At 47.0% G+C, this 24,947-nt stretch overlaps 1 protein-coding gene across 1 annotated transcript in view; it reads right to left on the bottom strand.

Moving 5' to 3' along the window:
- PAPOLA (poly(A) polymerase alpha) overlaps nt 1-24,947 on the bottom strand; it is a 701,574-nt gene that overhangs the window by 482,710 nt on the left and 193,917 nt on the right. The window contains exon 10 of the mRNA XM_078660129.1: nt 7,461-7,533. Coding sequence (XP_078516255.1) covers nt 7,461-7,533 — 73 coding nt within the window. The remainder of the gene's footprint in view (nt 1-7,460; nt 7,534-24,947) is intronic.

The raw sequence follows: 24,947 nt of genomic DNA, 5'->3' as shown, positions 1-24,947 counted from the left end.
TATGGGGGCTCGCTATAAGTTCTGACCGTGTGGAGTCTTTAATACCGGCTCCCTGATTCCTTTTGTAGCGCCTCCGCTTTTGCAACTATACCTTAACACTGCGGAGCGTTCTCTTTCCTTTACTCTACTTTCTAGCCAAGTCAATACCGGCTTCCTGAATTCCTTTGCAGCGCCTCCGCATTGTAACCAGACTTGAACATTGTGGAGCGTTTTCTTTACTTACTTTCGTTGTAATATGTCTACTTTCTAGCCAAGCCTGAAGGCTCTCCCCGATGTACTGACCCGTCGACCACTCATGTGGCCCTTAGCCCTTAACCCTTAGGTGAGTCAGGCGCTGATTACCTCATTATCCTGTATTCCACCTAGGTTTGACAGTCCACACTGAGTGTTAAGTGTTGTTACTCACACTAGTAATGTTCATGATGCCGCGCTGAGCTAACATGGTGTTTTTGCAGTTGCTTGCTGTTTTTACAAATTTGTTTTTAATCCTATACCTTCTCACTGATATAGTTTTAGAGTGTGTGTGCACATCACACTGCACGCTGAAACCACCTGGCATGGAGAGGTAGTGACTATTCCCCACACTGCCCCAGCATGCCCATTATGTTCACATTCTGGCGATGACAACCCTTGCTGTTATAATGAGAAATGTACTACTAATGTGTAATTGCTTTCTTTCTCATGTTCCAGGCATAGGATTTTCCATTGAGGTAAAAAATATACCCACACCACACCATATACATGACACCAGCATGTTATTGAGTTCATATTCTTTATTGTTTTTCACTTTTTAAGGTCCTGATGAATCGCAGGATAGTAATCCCATTGCGAGAAACATGTTGACCACTTGTTGTTTTTCAGAGCTCCACATAGGTCACTCTACCTAACGAGGTGACACTGAGTGAGCTCGTCTTCACGATTTTAACTGCAATAGGGGGACCACCAGAATAAAATAGTTTCCGGTACCCCTTGCTGCATTTTAACCATCACCTTAGGCCCAGTTGCCTCCCCGCCCACACACCCACACTTCACCATAGGGCTGTCGGATACAAAAGATCTCCGCCAAAGTGCCCCTCTTTGAGGTGAGCCCGTCGGGGATTGCACCGCCCCCCCGACGAGGAGCAACCGCCAATGATGAAGCATGACATCCTTCGGGGTGTGTGAGGCAAATACATCCGACAAAAGGGATGCCCACAGGTGTTACATTTACACCTCTGGTCACGCCAGCCTCTGCTTAGTCCTTCTTAGTCTTCTTCTATTCTTCCCACTCCTTGCAGGAACAGTTCAGCCCCCCGCTTTGTTAGGGCAGATTAAGGTAGCCAAACTCTAAGACCTCAGGAGCCAGATCGCCAGGTTGAGCTGTTGCGGGTCTGGATGCTGAATGTCGCCATGGTTCTGCGTCAAAAGCCTGGGTGTGAGGCGCAGCCTTTGATGCGGCACCACGGAAAGTTCTAGAAACGTGGTGTACCATGGTTGGCGTGCCCATGTTGGAGCAACCAGGATGAGCGTCATCGAGTGTTGCTTGAGCTTTCTTGCCACCAGCGGGATTAGAGGTGCTGGGGGAAAAGCGTACGCAAAGCTGCCTGACCAGTTCATCCATATCGCATTGCCCTGCGACTGTGGGTGAGGGAACCTGGCGGCAAAGCTTTGGCATCTTGCGTTTTCCTTTGTGGCAAACAGGTCTATCTCTGGATGACCCCACTGCTGGAAGTACGGGCGGAATACTGATGGATGTATCTCCAACTCGTGCATCTGATGGCTGTACCTGCTGAGCAGATCCGCCATCTGATTGTCCGTGCCCGGGAGGTATTCCGCCATGAGGAAGATGTTCCTCTGAATGGCCCACTTCCACATGCTCTGAGCCAGATGAGACAACTGTGGAGAGTGTGTACCTCCCTGCTTTTGGATGTAGTACATGGCTGTCATGTTGTCCGTCCGGATCAACACGACCTTGTTGCACAGATGTACTTTGAAGGACTTCAATGCCATGAAGATTGCCATCAGTTCTAGGTAGTTGATGTGCATCTTCTGTTGCTGCGTCGTCCATAGTCACTGCACCGTGTAGTGGAGCACATGAGCTCCCCACCCTTGGAGAGATGCGTCCGTTGTCAGGATAATCTGTGGCACCGGGTCTTGAAACGGTCGGCCCTTGCAAAGGTTGTGTGGATTCCACCAATGCAGAGAGCTGGATGCCCGACCGGTCACCAACACTAGGTCTTTCAATTGCCCGTGAGCCTGATTCCACTGACGCGCCAAGCATTCTTGGAGCGGACGAATATGTAGCCTCGCGTGTGGGACTATGAAGATGCAGGAGGCCATCATGCCTATCAACTGCATGAACACTCTGGCAGGAAGTGAGTGTTGTGGTCTGAATTTCAGGATTAGCGACTGCATGTTGCTTATCCTCACTGGGTTTGGCTGAGCCGTAGCCGCCAAAGTGTCTATCATCGCGCCTAAGTACTGCCGCACGTGGGCTGGCTGGAGGTGCGATTTTGGATAGTTGAGGGAAAACCCCAGACTGTGAGGAAGGTAAATGGTGTGGGACATGTCGGCCGCGCACTGCTGGGCCGACTTTGCCTGAACAAGCCAGTCGTCCAGGTAAGGGTAGACATGGACGTTCTGTCTCCTGAGGTGCGCCGCCACTGTCGCCAGACATTTTGTAAACACTCTGGGGGCTGTGGTCACCCCGAAAGGAAGGACTTTGAATTGGTAATGTTTGTTTTGAATGGTGAACCTGAGGTATTTTCTGTGGGAGGGGTGGAGTGGGATGTGAAAGTACGCATCCTTGAGGTCTAAGGTTGCGAGAAAATTCCCCTGGTTCAGCAAAGGAAGAACCTGTTGCAGTGTCAACATGTGGAAATGCTCTGAGAGGATGTAGCGGTTCAAGGGCCGTAGGTCTAGAATCGGTCTGAGCGTGCCGTCCTTTTTGGGGATCAAGAAGTACAGGGAATATACCCCTGTGCCTTCTTCCTCCACTGGCACGAGCTCTATCGCGTCTTTTTGCAGCATTGCTAGAACCTCCTGTTGCAATAAGTGCAAATGCTCTTGTGACATAGGACGGTGTTTTGGGGGCATGTTGGGTGGAGTGTCTGTGAGCTCTAAACAATAGCCAAACCGGATAAGTTGCTGGACCCACCTGTCTGTGGTGATGGACTTCCACACTGATAGGAACCGCTGGAGTCTCCCCCCGACCGGTGTTGGGTGGCCGGGGGGCAGTGACAGGGAGTCACTGCTTGTCGGTGGCAGAGGAACGGGAACTGTTGTTGCCTCTGCCTCTGCCCTTGGAGCTGTTGCCCCGGTATCCTCCTCTACTCTGTTTGGGGTAGGATGACTGCGCCCCGCCTTTGTTGAACTGCGTTTGCTGTGACATTTGTCCCCTGGTAACACCTCGATTGCCTGAGCGACGAAAAGTGTTGCCACGAAACTGCTGTGACTGTAGAGCCCCCATGGACTTGGCGGTCTCAGTATCCTTTTTAATTTTCTCCAGTGTGGTGTCGACCTCAGGACCAAACAGCCTGTCTGGGTTGACCGGTTGGTTGAGGATGGTCGTCTGTATCTCGGGCTTGAACCCGGAGATTCGGAGCCAAGCCTGCCTCCTCAACATCACGCTAGTATTTATCGCTCTTGCCGCCGTATCCGCAACGTCAAGGGCGCACTTGATAGCAGCGTTGGAAATGAGTTTGCCCTCTTGTACCAGCATCTCAGCCCCCTCCTTGTACTGCTCTGGCAGGTGTTGCAACAGGGTCTCTAGGGTGTCATAATGTGCCCTGTCGTATCTGGCCAACAGCGCCTGTGTGTTTGAAATGCGCCAGATGTTGGCCGCCTGTGCAGCTACCCTCTTCCCTGACGCCTCCAGCACTTTTGACTCTTTGTCCGGGGGAGGAGCTTCACCCGTTGTTTGAGAGTTAGCTCGTTTGCGAGCGTTAGAGACCACCAAAGAGTCCAGCGGCAATTGGCCCCTTATGTATGTTGGATCGCCAGGTGCCGGTCTGTATTTCTTCTCAATCCGAGGGTTGATCTAGTGGGCTCTTTAAAAATGTCCGCAGCATGTCGGAGGACCCCCTTTAACATGGGAAGAGTCTTTACAGTTTTCTCTGCTGTGGAGAAAGTGTCAAAAAGGAAGTCCGCTTCCACAGGGTCAGCATGCATATCAACGTCATGGTTCTTAGCTGCCCTTTATATCAAAGCATGAAACGCCGTTGAATCCTCGGTGGGAGATGTTTTGACGTTAAACACCTGTGGGTCAAGGGTCGCCTGTTGATCCCCCTGATCACCAGTGTCCACCCACGAGTCCTGGTGCTCATCAGGCTCAGTGTGGGCCGGGAAATTATACTTCTCATCCTGCTCTGCCCCATCTTCTCCATCCGAATAGGTGGGTGATGGTGTTGCCCCCCTTGCAGGGCGCTGAATCCTGGGCTCAACCAGTACAGGAGTGTCCTCCGTAGGTCTTTTGCGTTTCAGGGGAATCCGAAAGGACTCCAAGGGCTGTGACGCCGTAATCTTCCTCTTCAGAAGCGTCAGCTTCCCGGTGTCGGCGTCGAGGTACTGCTCCGACAAAGAGTTGTGGACGCGTTAAACCCCCAGCCGGGGGAGTCGACTTAGACCGCTCCTGGTCCTTGGGCACCGATCGCGGTGCAAAGGCTTTCGGCGCCACCTTAGGTGGTAGCGTGTAAAGGAGTTGCGTGGAACCCAGCGGCGTTGGGACAGCCTTCTTTGCCGCGGAAGGGATCTTCGGTTCCGACGCGGAAGCGCTGTCCTTAATACGCTTTAGCGAGTCCGAGACCTGCTTCGTGAAAGAAGCGGACGGCTTCGTCGATCCGACCGACGTCCTCGGGCCAGCCCCAGAGGAAGACTCGGGCGTCGACTTCTTCTGCGTTTCCAATCGAGGTGCCGGAGCATCCTTCTGCGGGGCACAGCGATCCCCGACCACAGGAGCGGACGTGTACGCTGACGACTTCGCTTCGGCAACCTTGACCCTTGGCGTGGTCGTGCCAGACTTCTGCTCCGCGCCCTTGGCAGCTGTCGTGTCGACAGGCCTTTTGCTCTTCGGCTCGATGGCCTTGGCGTGAACGGCCTCACCCGTTTTCTTTGGCTTTGGGTCGACCGCTGTGCCGGTCTTCTTGGGCTTCGGGTCGACCGCCGTGCCCGGCGCCAAATCGACAGTCTTGTGTGAGCTGGGCTCCTTGACCACTTTCGCCGCCGTCGAAGGTGCGGCACTTTTCTTCGGCTTCGAGGCCTCCGAAGACGACGGCGTCGATGGGGGAGCAGACGTCTTCGGTTTCGATGGGGCGTCGGCCATTTTAGTCGACGTCGACACCGAAGGTTTCGGTTTCGATTTAGTTAATGGCGGCTCCACCGAAGCGTCCGTGGCCGGGCCGGAAGGCGGGGCCGTGGACATTGGTGTAGGGTCTAGGGTAAGGCCATGTGGCGATCCTTCGACCCGAGCCTTAGTAAAAGGACGAACGGGGTATAGCTCTTCCTCCGAGCTATCTTCCATGGCCCCGTAGGCCTCCTCGTCGTCCCCTACCTCCTCGACGAGTTCCTCCACGTCTTGGCCTTCAGCGTCCGATTCGTAGTCGGACTCGACGACCACCGAAGGAGGCGAAACTTGAAGATGGACCTGCTGCTCGTCCGCTTCTTCATTGACGAAGATGTCCACTGGTGCCGGAGCCGATCGCCGGGCCTCGAGGCGCGCCGCGCGCCGAAGCTTGGTTTTCTTCGACCTAAACCTGGAACAGGCCATGCAGTTGGCCTCGTCGTGGTCCGGCGACAGGCATTTGTTGCAGACCGTGTGGACGTCGATGTGTGGGTATTTGGATCCACACACGGGACAGTGTTTGAACGGACTTCGTTCCATGCCGTCGAAGTCTTGCTGCGTCGACTGGGCCTCGATCCTCGAAGTTTCACGACTCACGGGATATCCGACTAGAAGAGTTGGATGAAGTGAGGCACCGAACGCGAACAATACCGACGGGTCAGAGAAGGCCTTTTGGCCTTGAAAAACTAAGTTTAGATCGATTCCGAACCGGAGTTCACAAAATCACATCCGAACCCAATGGCGGAAAAAAACAATCTAAGGATGGAGTCGATGCCCATGCGCACTGTAGTCCAGGGGAGGAGCCACCTATCTCGTGATACTTCGAAGACTCTTCCAGGACAACAAGGTGCAATCATCCGGACCCAACACTAGGCGGCGATCTATGCTATAGATATGAATTCAGCAGCCCACATGCCTCGAACTCCCTATTACATATTATTTTCATATTAGAAAAGATTTTGGTTTTGTTATAGAGGGGTTGTACTCTACATTGACTGACTGCTTCTCTACCTCCTCCTACCTAAATGCATGGAGAGAAACACGACTTTGCATGGAATTCTACAATGGGAATCGGGATATGCTTTTAGCTGACTACAACACAGGGTTCCCGGGAATACCATCCAAAATAAAGTTTATACAAAATCATCCACCGCTGGAATTGACTACCAACGAAAGGTGTACCTTAGTACCGACTTGCAGTGTTGGAAATGTGGGGAACAGGATAGTGATATTGAACGTGTATTGTGGGAATGTGGACCGTTCAGCAATTACTGGTGTCCGATGTGGGCTCACTTAAAACATGTACTCCAGGTATGCTCCATTAAATGCATGCATAGCCATACTACATGATGTCTCAGAGCTTCCTACCCTAACGACCTACATCAACAGATGGTTGGCTACAACTCGAAGCTTCACCAAAATCGGTATTTTGTGTCTTTGGAAAACCAGTGAAATCCAAAGGTTTCAAACATGGTTGGAAAACTTGTACGAGATGGCAACATTTAAAAGGCTATTCACAAACTTAATGATAAATTACAGGAATTTGAGCAACTCTAGGAGCACATTATAAAAAAAATTGATCTCGGAGGGCATTGGGCCGCACTAATGACTGTATAGGCTGGCTTCAGTCAATTCCCTTTGCTACCGCCTCTTAATATTGTTATTTTGTCGATCTACTACTCTTTTTACCACTCTGAGTGATTGTTTTCATGTAACATGTACTTTGGGAATTTCACATGGATTCTGATATGAGGATACCACACACTAAGTGTGGGGGGGAGGTAATGATGAAAGAAAGCTGCTTTAAGGAGATAATCTAAATCACAACAGGTGCATAAAAAGTGGAGCACAGTAACAATGCGTTGGAGCAAATGCCACAAATTAATTTCCCAAAGGCTTTTCGCCAACCAGCGCTGAACTCTAATAATGGAAAAAGATGGAAATGAAGACAAGCTACTTTGCACTTTTGTTGCAATTGTAAGCGATTTTGTAAATACAAACCTTTTAGGCAAATACATCAAAGATTATACAATACAGCAATTTAAAAACCTACGATTGATACAAAGGTCACCAATGCAGGCAAAATAATGCAGAATAACGTATCAGACAGAACTCTAACTACAAAAAAAAAAGAAATACTCACCCTTGGATCCCATACAGGCAAATTGAGATTGCATTCTTCTGGCTGTTTCAATAGCACTGGGTTTGGCCATTCCCTGTTAATCAGAGGGAAAATAGGCCAGATCAAATAAAAGACCATTTTATTTTAACACATTTGAGTGACTCACGTTTTGAAATTTGTGATGAAAGTACAATGATAGATATTTCAAACAAGCAGCAACACACAAGTCAATTCCACTTAGTGACTTCAAAAGCTCGACTTTCGATAATATAAATGAAAAACTATTTCAAAATTTTTAAAGGATAAAATGGCAAAGCTTTTAAAAGGCATTGCAATACATGGATAATTAACCCTGAATATCCTGCAATTTGAGACCAAAGACAACTGGCAATCAAAACAAGGATTGATAAAGGCAATAGGTCTCTCCTCCCCTAGCATCAGTGTCAGAGCCCATCCATGTCTGCAAAAGTAGGACGTTGCCTGTGGAGCTCCGCCACCCACCCCAGCCTCAGAAGCCCTTGATATGGAGAGACACCAGAACTGATGTTAGGGGAGGAGAGCATGCACCACGGAGGAGGCAGAAGGGCCGCTACTCATAAACATACCTGTGGCAGGGAACAGATGGAGACCTATATGCAACTGCCCACGAATAGGAAGTAAATTGACATTAGCCATTTTTTTGCACAGCGTCAAAGCAGATGGAAAAAACAACCCACATACCCTGTTATAGCAGCAAAAACGAGTGCCTCTCTTACTAGGGAGGGTCTGATGAGGTGTCTCTTATAAGTAAAAGGGACATGAATGAGAGTCTCTAGCCAAACTTAGATCAGACTTTGGAAAAGATATTAAGACAGATATTCAGAGGATTAATCAGCATATTGAGTCAACTGAAAGTGTACTGTACTTTTTGCTTGAAGCAGACTAGCGTACAACCATTTGGCATTTCGCAACCCAAGCTAAAGACCTCATGCCTAAATGTGAAGACACTGAAAATAGGACTACATAAGACAATATTCATGCTCAAACTGCAAGAGGGGACTGAGTTTGAAGATAATGTGGAATGCGACCGATATGGTGGTGCTCAGAATGAATCTTTGGACTTGCTGATTCGCATGAAAAGGGCACATTGCACAGGTTGAAGGCTGTTTAGAGGCAAGAGGGAACATGAGGCAGGTCATGTTGTCCAGCTATCCTCTTGAAGAGCAAATTATGAAGCGAGCATGTCTAATACAATCAGTACTGAGAGAATTAAATAAGATTCAGATTTGTCATTGATGGAGCTTTCATGTGGCTCTGCAATTCAAATGGAAAGATATAGAAAATCAAATCTCTTCGAAAAAAGCAACGTACTACCAGACATTGCTGCTGATGATACTAAATGGGAGCCCAATGACATGCTATAGCAGAAGACTAATCAGCTTTGACAGAAAGGCAGAAACCACAAGATGGCAAAGGGTCAGGGGGAACGATTTTTTTAGGAGAAAATGAAATTTGAACGAGCCAGATTAACAGCTCGCCAAGAATGCCACTTTAACCATGTACAGAAGTTTTGGCGGGAGAACTATGTCCACACTCTGGATGGAGGGCCTAAGACTTCTGGGCGAGCCTTGGAAGGCAGCAAAGGTGGGACTATCTTCAGCATATTTAAACTGGGTAAAATGACTATAGTGGAATTATTATTTTGGTTTTTTTGTTTTTATTGCATGATTAATTAAAATCCTTTACAAAGGCGGAAGAAAATACAAATTAGAAAGTTTAAAAATAAGATGCATTAAATCTAAATAAAACAACAAGAGGTTAAACTGCAATGATGCTATAAAGTAACTGTACATTAGTAACTTTGCACCAAATATGGTCCGTTTAGAAACAGCTCATGTGGAGATTTGACATGCGGGGGATGCGCAAGTTGCGGAGGGCATACTGTTCCTAGTAAAAGTTAGTATAGACATAAATAGTATTAAAAAGTGCTATGCTAAGTAGTTGCAAGAGCCAGTAGTCCTTTGAACATGATTTATTCAACTGTCACTTCTCTGGCCTATCGGAAGAACATTCCAGCAGCCGCGTAAAACTTCCCAATTAGTGCCAGCTCCATCTGGTCTATGGTAGTGTAGATGTGCCTGGAGGCCTCCTTGCATGTTCTTACACCGTGATGTATGAACATGGTTCTTAAATACATACGCCTTGGGGACAGCAAAGCTGGGAAACAGCAAATGACATGTTCCGCAGATTCTGTGTGATGTTGGCACAGACAACAACCGGACCCACTTGACGACCAGTTTATCCAGTGGGCTCTATTCTCTTGTATTGACAAAGTTAAGAGCCTACCCCTCATGACATTTTGTAGGGCTTGCCTTCCAAGACCTGCTTTTAAATAGGGCTTCATGTGAATTGATAAGGCCTTCTGCACCCAGGACTGGTCTGATCCGTTCAAGGTCTTGTTGCATCGAGATGTTCTTGCCACACTTGTACAGGTTCGTTAGACTGCACTTTGTTAATGATATGTCTGCTGAAAATTCAGTAGATGAACCCAATGTTTTTTGGCCATCAAGAAATTACTCGCCCAGCGAATATTGTTATCTGTAAAGACCACCTGTAGCGCAGCCCTGAATGTGCCCGGACATGCATTGAACACATTATCTTAGAATTGGACTATGTCTTTTCTGCATTCAATGTCCATTGCTGTGATGTTGAACTCTGGTCGGATCAGTGAACGCCTGGCCGTGTGAGGGAGATTGAAGACTTTTCTATATGCCATTGTGAATAGGCCCTCCAATTTTTGGTCAGCAAACCAGGGAAGGCGAGGTGGCCATAGCTGAGTGTAGACATTAGCTTGGCTTGCATTACTCGTCGGATCCCCTTCGTTGAGTGACTTACAAGCTTGTGGGGTAATTTACACAAGCTGCATGTTAGCTTAGCTGTTTTTGCCTCTAGTGCTTTAACCTGCAGTGCTGGTCTGCAGGCACCTATAAATTGTACTCCCAGGTAGGTGTACTTATTGGTCATTGTTATCCTAAGAGGACCCAGCTGCCATGCCAATGTTAGTTTTTTTAACTTGTGACCGAAAATCAGCACTTTTGTCTTAGATGCATTAGCTATGAGCTTGTTTTCCATGTTGACTATAGTGGAATTATATTATTAATTACTGAAATACATTGTACTATATATTAGGTCAAGAAGTGAAATAACTGGGGGGACGAAGGGGGGTGGGGGTTATGGAATGCTCCAATCATGGGTAGCGAGACAGCACCCAGAGAGAGTAACTATTGTAAAGAACACAACCTACAGATGAGAGCCACAACCTACTCGGTGGTGATAGAAGCAGGGTGAACAACCCTGTGTAAGTGTTCAGGAGGGACTTACAGTCCGGTGACTGCTGGATAAATTACTTACCTGTAATTCTAGTTTCCCTCCCAGGGCTATACTCATTAAAGTCATAAGAACTGAATAGTTCCGCCCGCATGCGGGGACCCCGGAGCATTTACATAAACTATATAAATATATATTAATGCATGTTTAACCAAATCTAAGGACTAGTCCTGTGTGTATGTATCAGAGTGTACACACACACACACACACACAAAACAAAACAAAACAAAAACTAGGCTCAAATATGCCAATATTGCTTTCTAGTTTTCATTTAAAATAAAACAAATATAACAACATTTTCATGACAGAGAAATGTACACTTAACTGGTTTGAACATAGCCTTTATTTTCAAGGAAAAAGGCAAAGCTATAGCAGGCAGATTAGCCCAGAAGGCTGCATATAGAACACTCAGCAGAAAACTGGTGTTGTGCCTTCAAGACCTCAAGGCTCTCATCATACCCCACAGGTGACAATTAGGTCAGGTCTTTTTTCAACAGCGTGTAACAGGGTAGTGATCATAAGGAGACAGAGTGCGGTTTTAACATGGTATTCGTCCGGGGAGGAGGGAGGTAACCGAATTGGTGGGTAGACCTTTCTTATCCCTTCCAGAAAGTCTTTAAGAACTGACATTTAAAAGAGAAAGGCGCGAGTAGTAGACTTTCTATAAGCTGTAATTGTACAAAATATATGACAGAATAACCTGTTCTTGGCCCAGGATAGGGTTATGTCCATTAGATGTACACCACAGATAAAAACGCTTCCATTTGAAAGCGTATATTTCCTTGTAGAAGGACTTCTCGCTTCCTTTAAAATCTGCATACAGTCCTCCAAGAAGCCTAAGTGACCATATTAGAGGAACTCAGGAGCCATGCTGCCAATCTCAGTGATGGTAGGTTGGGATGAAAAGCCTTCCCTCCTAACTTGGTTAACAGACGTGGATGGCATGGCAACCTCCTGTGTGGCGTCTTGGAAAGGTGTAGCAGGTCCTGGTACCACCACTGGCGAGGCCACTCTGGCACCATCAGGATCATCTCTGTCCTGGATCTGTAAAATGTGTTGGTCACCAGTGGTATGAGAGGGACTGATAGATAAGCGTAGAGTAATTTCTCTGACCAGTCAATCAAAAGTGAATTTGACTGGTTGAGGGTACCTGGATGCGAAGATGTAGTATTTTGCGTTTTCCGCGTCTGCAAATAGATCGATGTCTGGATAACCCCATCTTCGAAAAATGTCTTGTGTTATCTCATCTTTTAGCACCCAGTCGTGCGCTTCAACGAAGTTGCGGCATAGGACGTCCACTTGTACATTGGAGGTGCCTGGGAGGTGAACTGCTGATATGAACATGTTCCTCGCCAGTAGCCATTTTCACATAGCTTGAGCCGCCAGAGACCGGGGTCTGGATCTGGTACATCCCTGTTTGTTGGGGTAAGACATCATTGTGGTATTGTCCGTCTGAACTAACAGGGAACGTGACTATGGAGGGAAAGAACGCTTTGAGAGCCAGATATACTGCTCTTAGTTCCAACTTGTTGATATGGTAGGTTTTCTCCTTTTCTGCCCACATCCATTGGACCTGAAGAGATCCCATAAGAGCACCCCAGCCCTGGAGGGAAGAATCTGTGACGAGAGTTTGTTTGGAGGTTTCCTGGTGGAAGGGAATTCTTTTCAGCAGACGAGGCCGTTGCATCCACTATCTTATTGAAACTTGGACTGCGTGAGGACGAGTTATGGTTTCCTCCCAGCAGTTGGAGACTTGAGACCTTTGGTCCTCTAGTGTTTGTTGTAACGGTTTAATCTGCAGCCTGGCATTAAAAACAATGAATATGCATGACTCCATCGGGCCCAGCAGAGAGGACACCTGTCTGGCCGTAGGATGAGGTGTTCGTAGGAGAGTACGACATTTGTGGAGAACTGATGATAGGCTCTCCTCCGAAGGACACGCTCTAGCGTTTGCAGCATCTAGGGTATCACCCAAGTAGTGTATCCTTTGAGTTGGATTGAGGATAGATTTCTTGAAGCTGACACATAGGCCCAGCTGATTTAAGAGTTGAATGCAGTATCTCAGATGTTCCTGCAGGAGGCTGGGAGAGGTACTCTTGAGTAGCCAGTCGTCTAGAGACAGATAGACTAAGATCTTTTGCTTTCGCCAGAAGGCCGCTACCACTGCCATGCATTTCGAAAAGGTGAGAGGAGCCGATTTGAGACCAAAAGCCAGGACTTTGAACTAGAAGTGGTCCGACTATCCTGAATCGTAGAAACTACTGATGCTTTTGAGAATTTGGGATGTGAAAAAAGCATCCTGAAGTTCTATGGTGCACATCCAGTCCCCTTGATGGATGTGTGGAATGATTTGGTATAATGCCAACATTCTGATTCTCTCTTTGAGGAGAAATTTGTTTGAGAGCCTGAGATCGAGTATAGGCCTGAACACCTTGCTTGGACCTTTCTTTGGAACCAAGAAGTAACAGGTATAGATCCTCTGCTGATGTTGTTGCCAGGGAATCTTTTCGATGGCATGTTTTTGTAACAGGATGGAGGCCTCCTTTTGCAGCAGATTTAGCCGATGTACTGGAGGTTTCCAAGGAGGTACAGATGATGGTGGGGATTTGAATCTGATAGAGTACCCATTCCGCACAATAATGAGTACCCAGTTGGCCTGCGATACTTTGATCCACTAGTCCAAGTGAAACATTATACTTACCCCCCCCCCCGACGGGAGTAGGTAACAGAGCTGGGGGAAGCAATCACTCACTGTTTTGCCGCAGGGGTTGTTTGTCTAGAGCCCCCTCTTCCTCTACCAGGCCGCCACTGATGGTAATGTGATCTCGCATGATGTTGCTGCGATGACCAATGTGGGGTTTGAACTCTCTGCTGGTATTGGCGGCGATCATAAGGGCTGTAACGATGGTGTAAGTCCTTTTTCTCCGGACCAACTTCCTTCAAGATGTGCAATTCTGATTTTGTACTCGACAGATCATCCACATGAGAGCCAAAAAGAGGGGTACCATTGAAGGGAAGGTTGAGAATTCGGGGTTGGGCCTCTGGTTTCAGGCCTGTGAGTCTCAGCCAGGAGGATCGCCTGTTGCAGATACCATGCGAATAACTATGAGCTGCACGGTCTGAAGCATCTGCGGCTGCACCTATGACCTGATTTGCCACGAAACCTCCTTCATGCAGGATCTCCTGAAAATCCTGCCGATCTTCCTAAGGTAACTTTTCCGTAAACCTTGAGAGAGTCCCATAACGAACGGTCATATTAACCCAGCAGTGCAGAAGCGCTAGCCACCTTCACGTAAGAGGCAGAGGTGTTAAACATTCTCTTACCGATGGAGTCCATGACTTTGCTGTTTTTATCAGGGGGAATTGCAGATGAGGATCCTGTTCTGGGGCTCTGTATTTCTTTACTATACGTGGTGGTGCTGCCTCAAATGAAGTCAGCGTTAGAAAAGTATGGAGAGCTGGTTCTAGTAGCCCGGGAACCAAAGGGAGCAGAGGTCTAGAGGAAGACCTACGATGAAGTGTCTCGAATATGACACATGATGGGACGGAGGGAGGCATCTCAATGTTAAGATTTGCAGCCCCTCCTCACAGTACCTTGTTAAAGGTAATGAGGTCATCCACTGGCGATACTCTGATAGGCGGAGTAAATGACAAAGTAGGAGAATAATCAGCCTTCGAAGATATGGAGTCAGATGACCATTAAGGAGACCTGCGTCTCTGTTCTCGAGAACGGTGTCGAGATCTGGCTTCTAGGAGGCAACCTTGATCTGTGTCTCCTCGTAGCTGTGGACCTTTGAGGTGCTGGTGTGGTAGATAGCACTTGCCTATCAGGAGTATGAGAAGGCGAATATACTTGAGAATATTCAGAACCAGGACTAACACTTTGCATCTTCCAGTTCCTTATGCCCTCCAACCATCTCGGAGAAAGGTTACTCGGAGGAAAATGCTGTTCTGGAGCCGGGGAGCCCTCCGGCGTTATCTGAACAATCCTTAAACCCAGGGATGATGAAACACTGAATTTCCCTCGACTTTGGTACTGGTGAACAACCTACTCTCGGTCTCTTAGAGGTGGAGACATACAGGAGGATCTAGGTCTCTAGGTCCACCTCCTCGATGGCGACCTTCTCGCTGGTGACCCTCTCGATATCGAAGGAACCCTTCTTGCCGCGACATTCGACGTCGAAGGAGACCACCTCACCGGCGACCTTCGACATCGAAGGAGACCTTCTCGCTGGCGAACTTCTCGACGTCGAAGGAGACCTTTCTGGCGATGATCTAGCTTGCTCTGCCGTCGGTGATAAAGTTCTGCGAACAAGGCTTACCGACGTCATAATCTTCAGGGTCTATCTCTGAAGTGCCCTCGGTGGTGTTTTTGACATCGGCACTGTGGCCTTTGGACGGCGACCACCCATATCGATGAGTCTGACGCCGAACGTCTGCCCTCCACTGTAGGGGAGCCGGACTTCGACCGCCTGGGTCGCAGTATGAATCGAAGAACCTATCGCCGTCGAAGCGGCCGACTCCAGGTATGGCAAAGTCTAAATCTAGACATGAGTCTGCTTCACATCGGCCAGCGCCGACCGCTTTGACGCAATAGGTTCTTCGATTCAGACTGCGACACAAGTGACTTAGAAAGTGAAGGAGCGCGCAGGGGTATTTTCGACGTTGATCTTTCTCTCGACGGCTGATTCGACCAATGCCTTTTTTCTCCCTTTTTCTTGTGCTCCGAGGGATGTCCTTCTAGACCACTTATGGACTTCTTTCCTCTCTCTGCATGGCATGCAGCTTGATCTTCTCCCTTTCATGAAGGGTTCTCCTAGAAAACTGCAGGCAGTAATAGAACCTGTCAGGTCTGTGTGAGGATGGTAAGCACACAATACAGACTGGTCTGATTTGGCCATTTTCTTCCCACAGGAAGGGCACTAAGGCTGGCATTTCTGACAGAAAAAATGAGTGAAAGTCAGGGAAAATGATTGTACTAAAAACATTGAGTGAAGACAAAACATTCCACTTGAAAAGACCAATTAGTGAAGAAAACCACTAACTGACGAGCTTGATGCTCCAGGATCGTAACAGAAGGAGCAGGAAAAAAGAACTGACCTGTCACCTGTGGGGCATGATTAGAGCCTGGAGGTCTTGGAGGTCATAAAGACATGGTGCCAGTTTTTTTGCTGAGTGTTCTAAATGCGGCCTTCTGGGCCAATCTGCCTGCTATTACTTTGCCTTTTTTCTTGAAAATAAGGGCTATGTTCAAACAAGTTAAGAGTACATTTCTCTATCTCATGGAAATGTTGTTATATTTGTTTTATTTTAAATGAAAAATACAATACGATGTTGGCATATTTGAGCCTAATTTGGTGTTTTAGGCTGTATAGTTTTATTGTTATTATTCGAATATAATGAAATAAGATTTTTTGTACAGGTAACATGTTTTTAATATGGTGTTTTTTAGGAAAGTTCCCAATGGTGGTATAACATTTTTATCTACTAAATGTCAGCATTGTAATTAATTGCATTTGTGCACTTTAACACAAGTTTTACTTAATGCTATATTTTATGTGGATGTTTAATTTATCATACAAAGAATATTACAATACCACAATCTCACCAAAAAAACTCAGAACACTATTATGCCTCTTAAATAGTTACCCCAGTGAATTGTTTTACCACACAGAGAGATGTACAGTATTTTTTCTATTTCTATGCCATTAGTGCTGGTGACCGGAAATCATGTGATCAACTGCTAGCCAATAAAGGTATTATTTTCACGCAGTGCAGATATCTGACCAAGGCCACTGCGTTGGCCGAAACGCGTATGTCTGACTCGCACCGAAATGAAGTATAAAGTGCTTCACTTGCACTAAGCTGATCAAGTTGTCCTTTTGGCTACACGTTGGAGTGTAATTGGATATTACCCAGGAAACTGGCTTGATTTTCCCACTACGGACCCCTCTCCGAAAAGTCGGCTGATCACCACACAAGCCACGAGGATTTTAGCTTCAAAATAAGCACGCAAGGATCAGCCCCCTGCTCGACTGCCCAGAACGTCTTCCGCTTTGCAGTGTTCAAAGGACATTTCCACGGTTCCTCGGCGTTGTGGAGAAGTTACGAGACACGCACAGTAAATCGGAAACCCTTGGGAATCGTCAAGAGAGAAATGGCAGCAGAAGAATTATTTACTAATCTACCAAAAGTGAGAGATAGTAATGTTACGCCGAGAACAGATTCGGAACCCAATACTGATGTAAAAAGTCCTTTGAAGTTACTAGAGAAAAACAGCAAAAGCGAACTAACAAAATGGAGGGAGGTTAAATCCGTAGAAAAATACCACGAAGCAGGCAGAGTGCCAGGTGGCCTTAGAATTATGCTGCCCCCCAGTTTCGAGGGCCCGAATCCGTTGTTATTAAAAGAATGGGCCGAAAGTAATCTAAAGGCATCGATGCGGCTGGTCTGTTTGCTCGTCAAATATGCTAAAATAGATCTTGAGGCTAATCTCAAAGAAATTGCACGTATACAAGACGAACTTGAAAAACTCACAAACCCTAACAATAAAGAATCCATTGACAAAGGCATTAAGGACATGAATGAATGCTTAAAGAAACAAGAGGATGTAATTAAAAGCAGAAGTGTGTATAGGTTTGCACGCGACAAAAAGGACCACGAACAGGGGCAAGTGTTTCCTTTCGTGCGCAAATATGACTTTCTAAAAAAACAAAAGCCATGCAACAAGACAACAACCAGTTACCATAAATGCCATTGATGGTACATACGACTCCACATCCGACGCAAGAACAATTCCCAGCGAATTTGGCCTCGGTTCAAGACGAGAAATGGAACACCTTACCTACGCGGACGAGAGGGAACAGCGTAAACAGACCTTACGACCGAGGAACACCAATGCATCTCAGAACAGCAAAAAAGAAACATCAGAAGGTGCGAAAGGCGCAACTGCGTCAAGCGCAAAAGGAAGGGGACAGCAAAAACAAAGTTGGTAACAACATCCGCTCCAGTAGATAAAACAATCATCAACTTAACCGACATTGAGCTTAATCAGGCAAAGAAATAATTGCCCGCCTTAGGGTTAAGTTATTGCTCAGAAAGTAACTTCGACTACTGTGAAACCTGCATTGATGTTTTCAAATTTATTCAAAAACTAAAATTAAATTCTTTACATTAAAAAATCACGCCACCAAAGACAAGGGACTGCAACCATCATCCAATAGACCACAGACTGGTTTGACCGCCGGTGAAATCCCTCTATTAAGAACACTGCATTCGTTACGAGAAGACACAATTGAGGGTAATGCAAAATATAGTAGTATGTAAAATCTATTGGAAATTGAGGGAATTGAAGCTTCAGGCCCAGGACAAAGTCCTTTTAAAGCTCCATCCACCTTCATGCCAGTCATCCCTAGGGATGCCTTGGATATATTTCACGATAGAGTAATGGAAGAACTGAAAAGAATATATCGTAAATCCACAAAGTACCCCAAAACCCTTAATCTACATACAACGCAATACTTCCAACTCATGAAAAAACTTAAAAACAACTCTGAAGTAATAGTTAATAAGTCGTATAAAGGAGGTAATATCATGTTGTGGGGTAAAGAGGATTACAAGGCAGAAGCATTTTGGCATTTGGGCAATAAGCTTTGCTACAAAGAAATCAACATAGCTGAAGTAAAAACAAGCATTTGCAATGCAATAGGTCTCGCATTATTTAAGTTTGAGTTATTGGCATTGCTTATCTGATTGTCTAACTGTACTTTTTGTTTTATCTGATTGCTATCCTATTTTGCTACTCACTTACTACCTACTACTATTTTTGTACCCAAAAAGTTTGTTTAACCACCCCCTTGTTTCCCTTACCCCTCGTTTCTGTACTGCGCTCTGATATCTGCAAAGATCTTGTTCGCGCTATATAAAACTTTGAAAATAAAAATAAATAAATAAATAAATGCAACACCAATAGCTCAATCTTTAATAATGCGTGACCTATTGCATTGCAAATGCCTGTTTCTGAAGGAGGAAGTATTTAATTACTTTTAAGCCAATTAGAGTTCACGTATGAACAAGCTGAGCAGCGACCAATGAGAATATTGCCTGATGGTCTCAGTTTGACCATGAACATAATGCAAGTCCCTGTCTTAGGCTGCAGCAGTGACTCCCGGGTAAACCATTTGTACATATAGGAGTAGATTCATAACTCCAGGAACACATTCAAGTGTATTGAGCTCACTGGGCTAGGTGACGGGGTGTGTAGCAGTGCACATTATACTGAGATCTATAGGGGAGGATGTCTGTTCGCAAATGTTCACGGGTGCAAAGTACCCTGAAGTCCGGCGCGAAGGGTGTGTGAACACACTCCAGTACTGCAGCGTACAGTGTGGCCTGGAGTGGATGTGATATGAGCATACATGTGCAGGAGTGCAGAATACACAGACCAGGACTGGCTGATATATGTGCATAATTGTGCAGTGGTGTTGAGTACAAAGGACTAGAGTGGATGATGTATGTGCATACATATGCAGCACTACAGAGTACAATGATGCCTGTAGTGGCTGGTACATGTGCATAACTGCATACATGTGTCGTACTGCAGATTATACTGTGGCTAGAAGTGGGTGGTATATCTGCATAAATGTTCAGTACTGTAGAGTACCTTGAGGTGTGGAGTGGACGGTATATGTCCATATATGGCCAGAAGTGCAGAGTACACTAGGCCTGGAGTAGAGGGTATATGCGTACATGTGTAGTAGTGATACATACACTAAGGTGTGGTATGGCGGTGTATGCATGCATGTGCAGGAATGCAGTGTACACAGACCAGTAGTGGGTGGTGTATGTGTACATGTGCAGTACTGCAGATTAGATTGAGCCTGGAGTGGCTGGTGTATGTGTATACATGTGCAATGCTTCCGAGTACACTGAGGCCTGGAGTGTATGTGTACATGTGCAGTAGTAATACGTACACTAAGGTGTGGTATGAAGGGTATGTACACACAGGTGCATAAGTGAAGGGGGTGTGCATACATGTGCAGTACACGGAGGCCTGGAGTGGCTGGTGTATGTATATACATGTGCAATGCTTCAGAGTACACTGAGGCCTGGAGTAAATGGAGTACGTGTATAAGTGCAGTGGTGATTCGTACACTAAGGTGTGGTATGATGGGTACATACACACAGGCCAGGCGTGAAGGGGGTGTGCATATATGTGCACTAAAGTGAGGCCTGGAGTGGGTGTTATATGTGTATACATGTGTATTACTGTTGACTACACTGATGCCTTGGGGGTGGTATATGTGCATACATGTTCAGTACTGTAGAGTACCCTGAGGCATGGAGTGAGTGGTATATGTGTACATGTGCTGTACTGAGGAATATACTGATGCTAGGAGTGAGTGGCATATGTGTATACATGTGCAGTACTGTAGAGTATACTGAGCCTAGGAGTGTGTGGTATATGTGCAAGGCAGAGAACACTAGGTCAGGAGTAGTTGTTGTATGTTTATATGTGTAGTAGTAATACGTACACTAAGGTGTGGCATGGAGGGTATGTGCATACATGTTCAGGAGCGCAGAACACACAGGCCAGGACATGTACATGAACTCTAGTGGTGCATATACTCATGTAATGCAGAACATGTGTGTACATGTGCACTGGTGGAGAGTACACTAAACCTGGGGCAGAGTTAGTGCCCTTACACTTTTGGAAGTTTAGAGTACAGTCTGGAGTCAAGGGTCCACATTCCTGCAGGTCAGTAGTTTATGTTATGTGATGTAACCTGATGTTAGGGTATGGTATAGCATGCATGGTATGTTATATGCGTTTACTTAGCGCAGACTGCCATTAGTATGGCCTCGTAGAGCTGTAGTAATAGTCACGACTTGAATCGACAGTGTGTGGTTAATTCATTTGCTGGCGCTGACTCTTCTGCGACAGGAATTATTTTTATGTGAACATTCTTTATCTGGAATCAAGAAAATACAAGCATTGGAAATGCAATAGGTCTCGCAATAACGCGAGTCTGAACTATTAGCATTGTAAATGATAATGCCCTTTATTTTTGCGTTCTGGTTTTTGGAACATAAATAAAAGGCTTTGTCATTTACAAGGCCTATAGCTTAAATTTGCGTTAAAACGAGACCTATTGCATTGCAATGGTGGTGGTGCTGCTGAGTTTTCTCTGAATCTGCACCCTGAATCTGCACCCACAATCTGCACCCACAATCTGCACCCACAATCTGCACCCACAATCTGCACCCACAATCTGCACCCACAATCTGCACCCACAATCTGCACCCAGCGTGGGTGAGTGGCGTTGCGTGGGTGAGTGGCGTTGCGTGGGTGAGTGGCGTTGCGTGGGTGAGTGGCGTTGCGTGGGTGAGTGGCGTTGCGTGGGTGAGTGGCGTTGCGTGGGTGAGTGGCGTTGCGTGGGTGAGTGGCGTTGCGTGGGTGAGTGGCGTTGCGTGGGTGAGTGGCGTTGCGTGGGTGAGTGGCGTTGCGTGGGTGAGTGGCGTTGCGTGGGTGAGTGGCGTTGCGTGGGTGAAAGGCGTTGCGTGGGTGAGTGGCGTTGCGTGGGTGAAAGGCGTTGCGTGGGTGAGTGGCGTTGCGTGGGTGAGTGGCGTTGCGTGGGTGAGTGGCGTTGCGTGTGTGAGTGGCGTTGCGTGTGTGAGTGGCGTTGCGTGTGTGAGTGGCGTTGCGTGTGTGAGTGGCGTTGCGTGTGTGAGTGGGGTGTTGCGTGGATGATAGTGGGCTTGCGTGGGTGTGAGTGGCGTTGCGTGTCTGTAAGTGTTGCTGTGTGGGTGAAAGTGGCACAGAGCCTTTGATGTGGCCTGGCGCAGGAGAAATGCTGCTGCTGCTAATTAAATACAAGAGTGGCCGGGAAGCGGCCGGGAAACACAAGTACGGCCGGCCACATAATTAGGGGAGGAGAAGCCGCACAGCACACGCTGGGAGAAGCCCTTTGATGTGCTGTGCGGCCGCGATGCGCGCTCTGTGCTGGGGGAGGGCCATTAGCCTGAACTGGCGGCAAGATCAAACGAAGGGTGGGAGGGACATTGAGGAACAGATGGCCATGAAAGTGTATGGGCCAAAAGCGCGTGCCTGTGGCCACGTGCACTTGAAGAAAACGCCACGAAAAAAAGCGGTGGTTTGACAATCAGTTCGAGCACTTGAATTCTCGCCATTTCCCATTCCTTCGGAATGGTAAAGGCGAGACCTAAAAAACGAGTTTGAGCTAGTGACATTGTAAATGACTGCCTTTTCTATGTTTTTAAAACTTAAATAAAAGGCAGTAATTTACAATGCCAATGTTTTAAACTTGTGTAAATGCGAGACCTACATTCTCTGAAACCAAATTCGGCAAAAAAAACACCATGACTCAAGGCAAAGCGAACCCCGAAACCTTGATGGGTGCTGAGACATATATGGCAAACAGTCCAAGGGCCCCTCTCAATAGATGGCAAAATAACTTCTGAACACTAAACTAGACCAGAGGGTGCGGGAGTATTGCCAAAGTAATCAGATGGAAACCAAGAAACACAAGTGTTAAGGCCGCCATGGAAGGAAGCTTTGGTATGTAAATACAATAGTCTTGTCTTTGGACAGACGTTGTTGGCTATAAAAGACGAATGAAACTCCAACCACAAACCTTTGCGACCCACAGGAGGCCTTCCCTAGACCGAATGAAGCAATATGGCTTTCCCACTAGAAAAAGAAGCAAGCAGTGGCAAGGGAAGCATGAAGGCACGGAGAAGTGTCGGAAAAGCAAGCAGAGACAGAGCAAGGAATCTGGGAAAGGGCAGGCAATTAGAGGCACGCAGGCAGCAACAGGGCAGGCTGGCACGGGTGTTCAGGTAAAGAAAGCATGGGCAGAAGAGGGCCGAAGAAAGCAAGCAGGGACAGGCCAAGCTAAGAGGGGGCATAAAAGCATGGCTAGGATGGACTGACAGAACGCAGGGGCATGACAAGAAATCTGAAGCAGCGCAAGCATGCAAGTAAAGAAAGCATCAACGGGAGGAGCACGCAAGAACAGAGGACGCTCAGAGAAAGCAGGCAGAGACAGGGCAAGGAATAGGGGGAGAAAAGAGGCTCAGGGGCAGGCCAAGGACTCTGAAAAAGCGCAGGCATGCAGGGAAAACAAGCAGCGACTGGAGAAGCAAGCAGGGACAGAGGGTCACAATAGGAAAGTAGGGCATGGAATATGGGACAGGGTATTCGAGCAGAGAAAGCAAGCAGGAGTGAGAACCCTGGAACAGGCAAAGTAAGCAGCGACAGGGCAAACAAGTTGGGACAAAACAAGCAAGCTGGGAGACGGATCATAGGATTAAAAACTAGCACCTGCACTTGCTGACTTTTTAGCTATCTAAAATGGTGGTACTCACTCTCTCCAGCTCTGCCACATCAGGTTACTCATTGGGCCGGCCACTGATGTCTACGCATGGCTATCTAAGCTTCCAGTCCGCTGTCAGCTTGTACCATGTGCTTAGACACTGCCGGTACCTGTAAGAAGCACTAGTGTGCTAGGTGGCCACTGTGCTGTTTACTGCATATGCTCACGGCAAAAGAGTCTAAGCACTACGCATGCACACAGACACTACGCATGTACATGGTGACCTATTAGTGCACCAGCGCACATAAAAAATAATAGATGTTGGCGCATTTATAGTAGATGGAATGTGATGTGTACATTTTGCCTAAGGGGTATGGAGTGTTTAGTATATAGCTTGGTAGTGGAGCCTGTACACTAGCTACTCCAGGTCAGAATTGTCGCCTGTGTCAGGGGCAGTCACAGGAACAAAGAAGTGTAGAAGTAACATCCATGTCAAGCTTGCTATCCTGCTGCAGAACCAATGTAAGGCACACTCTGCCTAACCGAGGCCCAAACACCCAACTCCCGGACATATCAAAAACCACCAGCTGCCCAAACAACATAAGTTGAGATGAGAAAATAGTACAAAATATAGTGTCAAGAAATACAGTTGTTATGGGGTAATTGACCAGGCAACGAGTGGGGAGAGCTCCTGTATACGTGTTTGTAAATACCTAAATGCATATCCTCTTTTATTCCATTTTAGGCGTGAGAATACAAACAAATGAGCATTAAAAGTGCAGTAAACAGAAGGATAAAGTGAAAGGGATGAGGAGGAGGGCAGCTTGGAGGGGACAGGCAGTGGGTCAGAATAGAAGGGCAGATATGAGGACTGGCAAAAGAATAAAAGGAGTGGGGAAAGGACAGGCGGGAGGAGGAAGGAAAGAGGCAGACAGGAGGATATAGGAAAGGGAGGAGACAAGAAGTTAAGAGGAAATGGCTAGACATCCAGACAAAGGCAAAGGGACTGAAAGAGGAGAGAAAAGAAGGCAAATTGAAGATGAGAAACATTGGAAAATGGAAAGAGACAGAAAGTACAGTACAGAGGGGGCAGGTACAGTTTTCTCTTTGTGCAGGGTGGGTGCGGTGCATGGAAGAGGTGTAAAAAAGCACTTCGCAGGAGCAGCTGAAGGGCACTCAAAGCTCCTCAGTGTGAGTTGCAGATGCTGATGTCAGATTAGCCGCCAGGGCAGCGCTGATGCTATCTGCAGCCTCAGCCAGCCACATTCAATGCCTTTAATTAACAAAAACAAGCGATGTGCGCTCTGTGTTGGGGGAGGGCCATTAGCCTGTAAGAACTCGCGGCGGACATCAAAGGAAGGGTGGGAGGGACATTGGCGAGGGGGTGTGCAGCCTGGTGAGCAGAAGTGGCAGCAGAGGCCGCGCGCGCGAAGTGTCTGGTAGCAAATGGCAGCTGTTCACAATGCGAGTGGTTGTGCTCACATGCACTGTACCCGATCCGCAGTTTGGGTCGACTTTTGAAAGCCTTACTATAATCTTGCCAGCATCCCCAACAGGATTGCTTAGGCGAGACCTAAAAAAGAAGTAATAACTACAAAGATTAACTTAATGGATGGAGAAGAGAGGGCATGATATCCAAGATGAATTTAACTTTCTAAACAACGAGTTTCCGATCATGCCCACTATCTACTTCATCTCCAAGGTCCACAAAGGGGTGAAACCGATTCCTGGGAGACCAATTATCTCCACCAAAAACAGAATTTTTGAATGTATTTCAAAATATGTTGATTTTTACCTGCAGAAACAC

Source organism: Lissotriton helveticus, chromosome 9 (assembly GCF_964261635.1).
Source record: "Lissotriton helveticus chromosome 9, aLisHel1.1, whole genome shotgun sequence".
NCBI lineage: Eukaryota > Metazoa > Chordata > Amphibia > Caudata > Salamandridae > Lissotriton > Lissotriton helveticus.
Note: the sequence above shows the minus strand (reverse complement) of the source record. Positions and strands in the feature narration are given on the sequence as shown.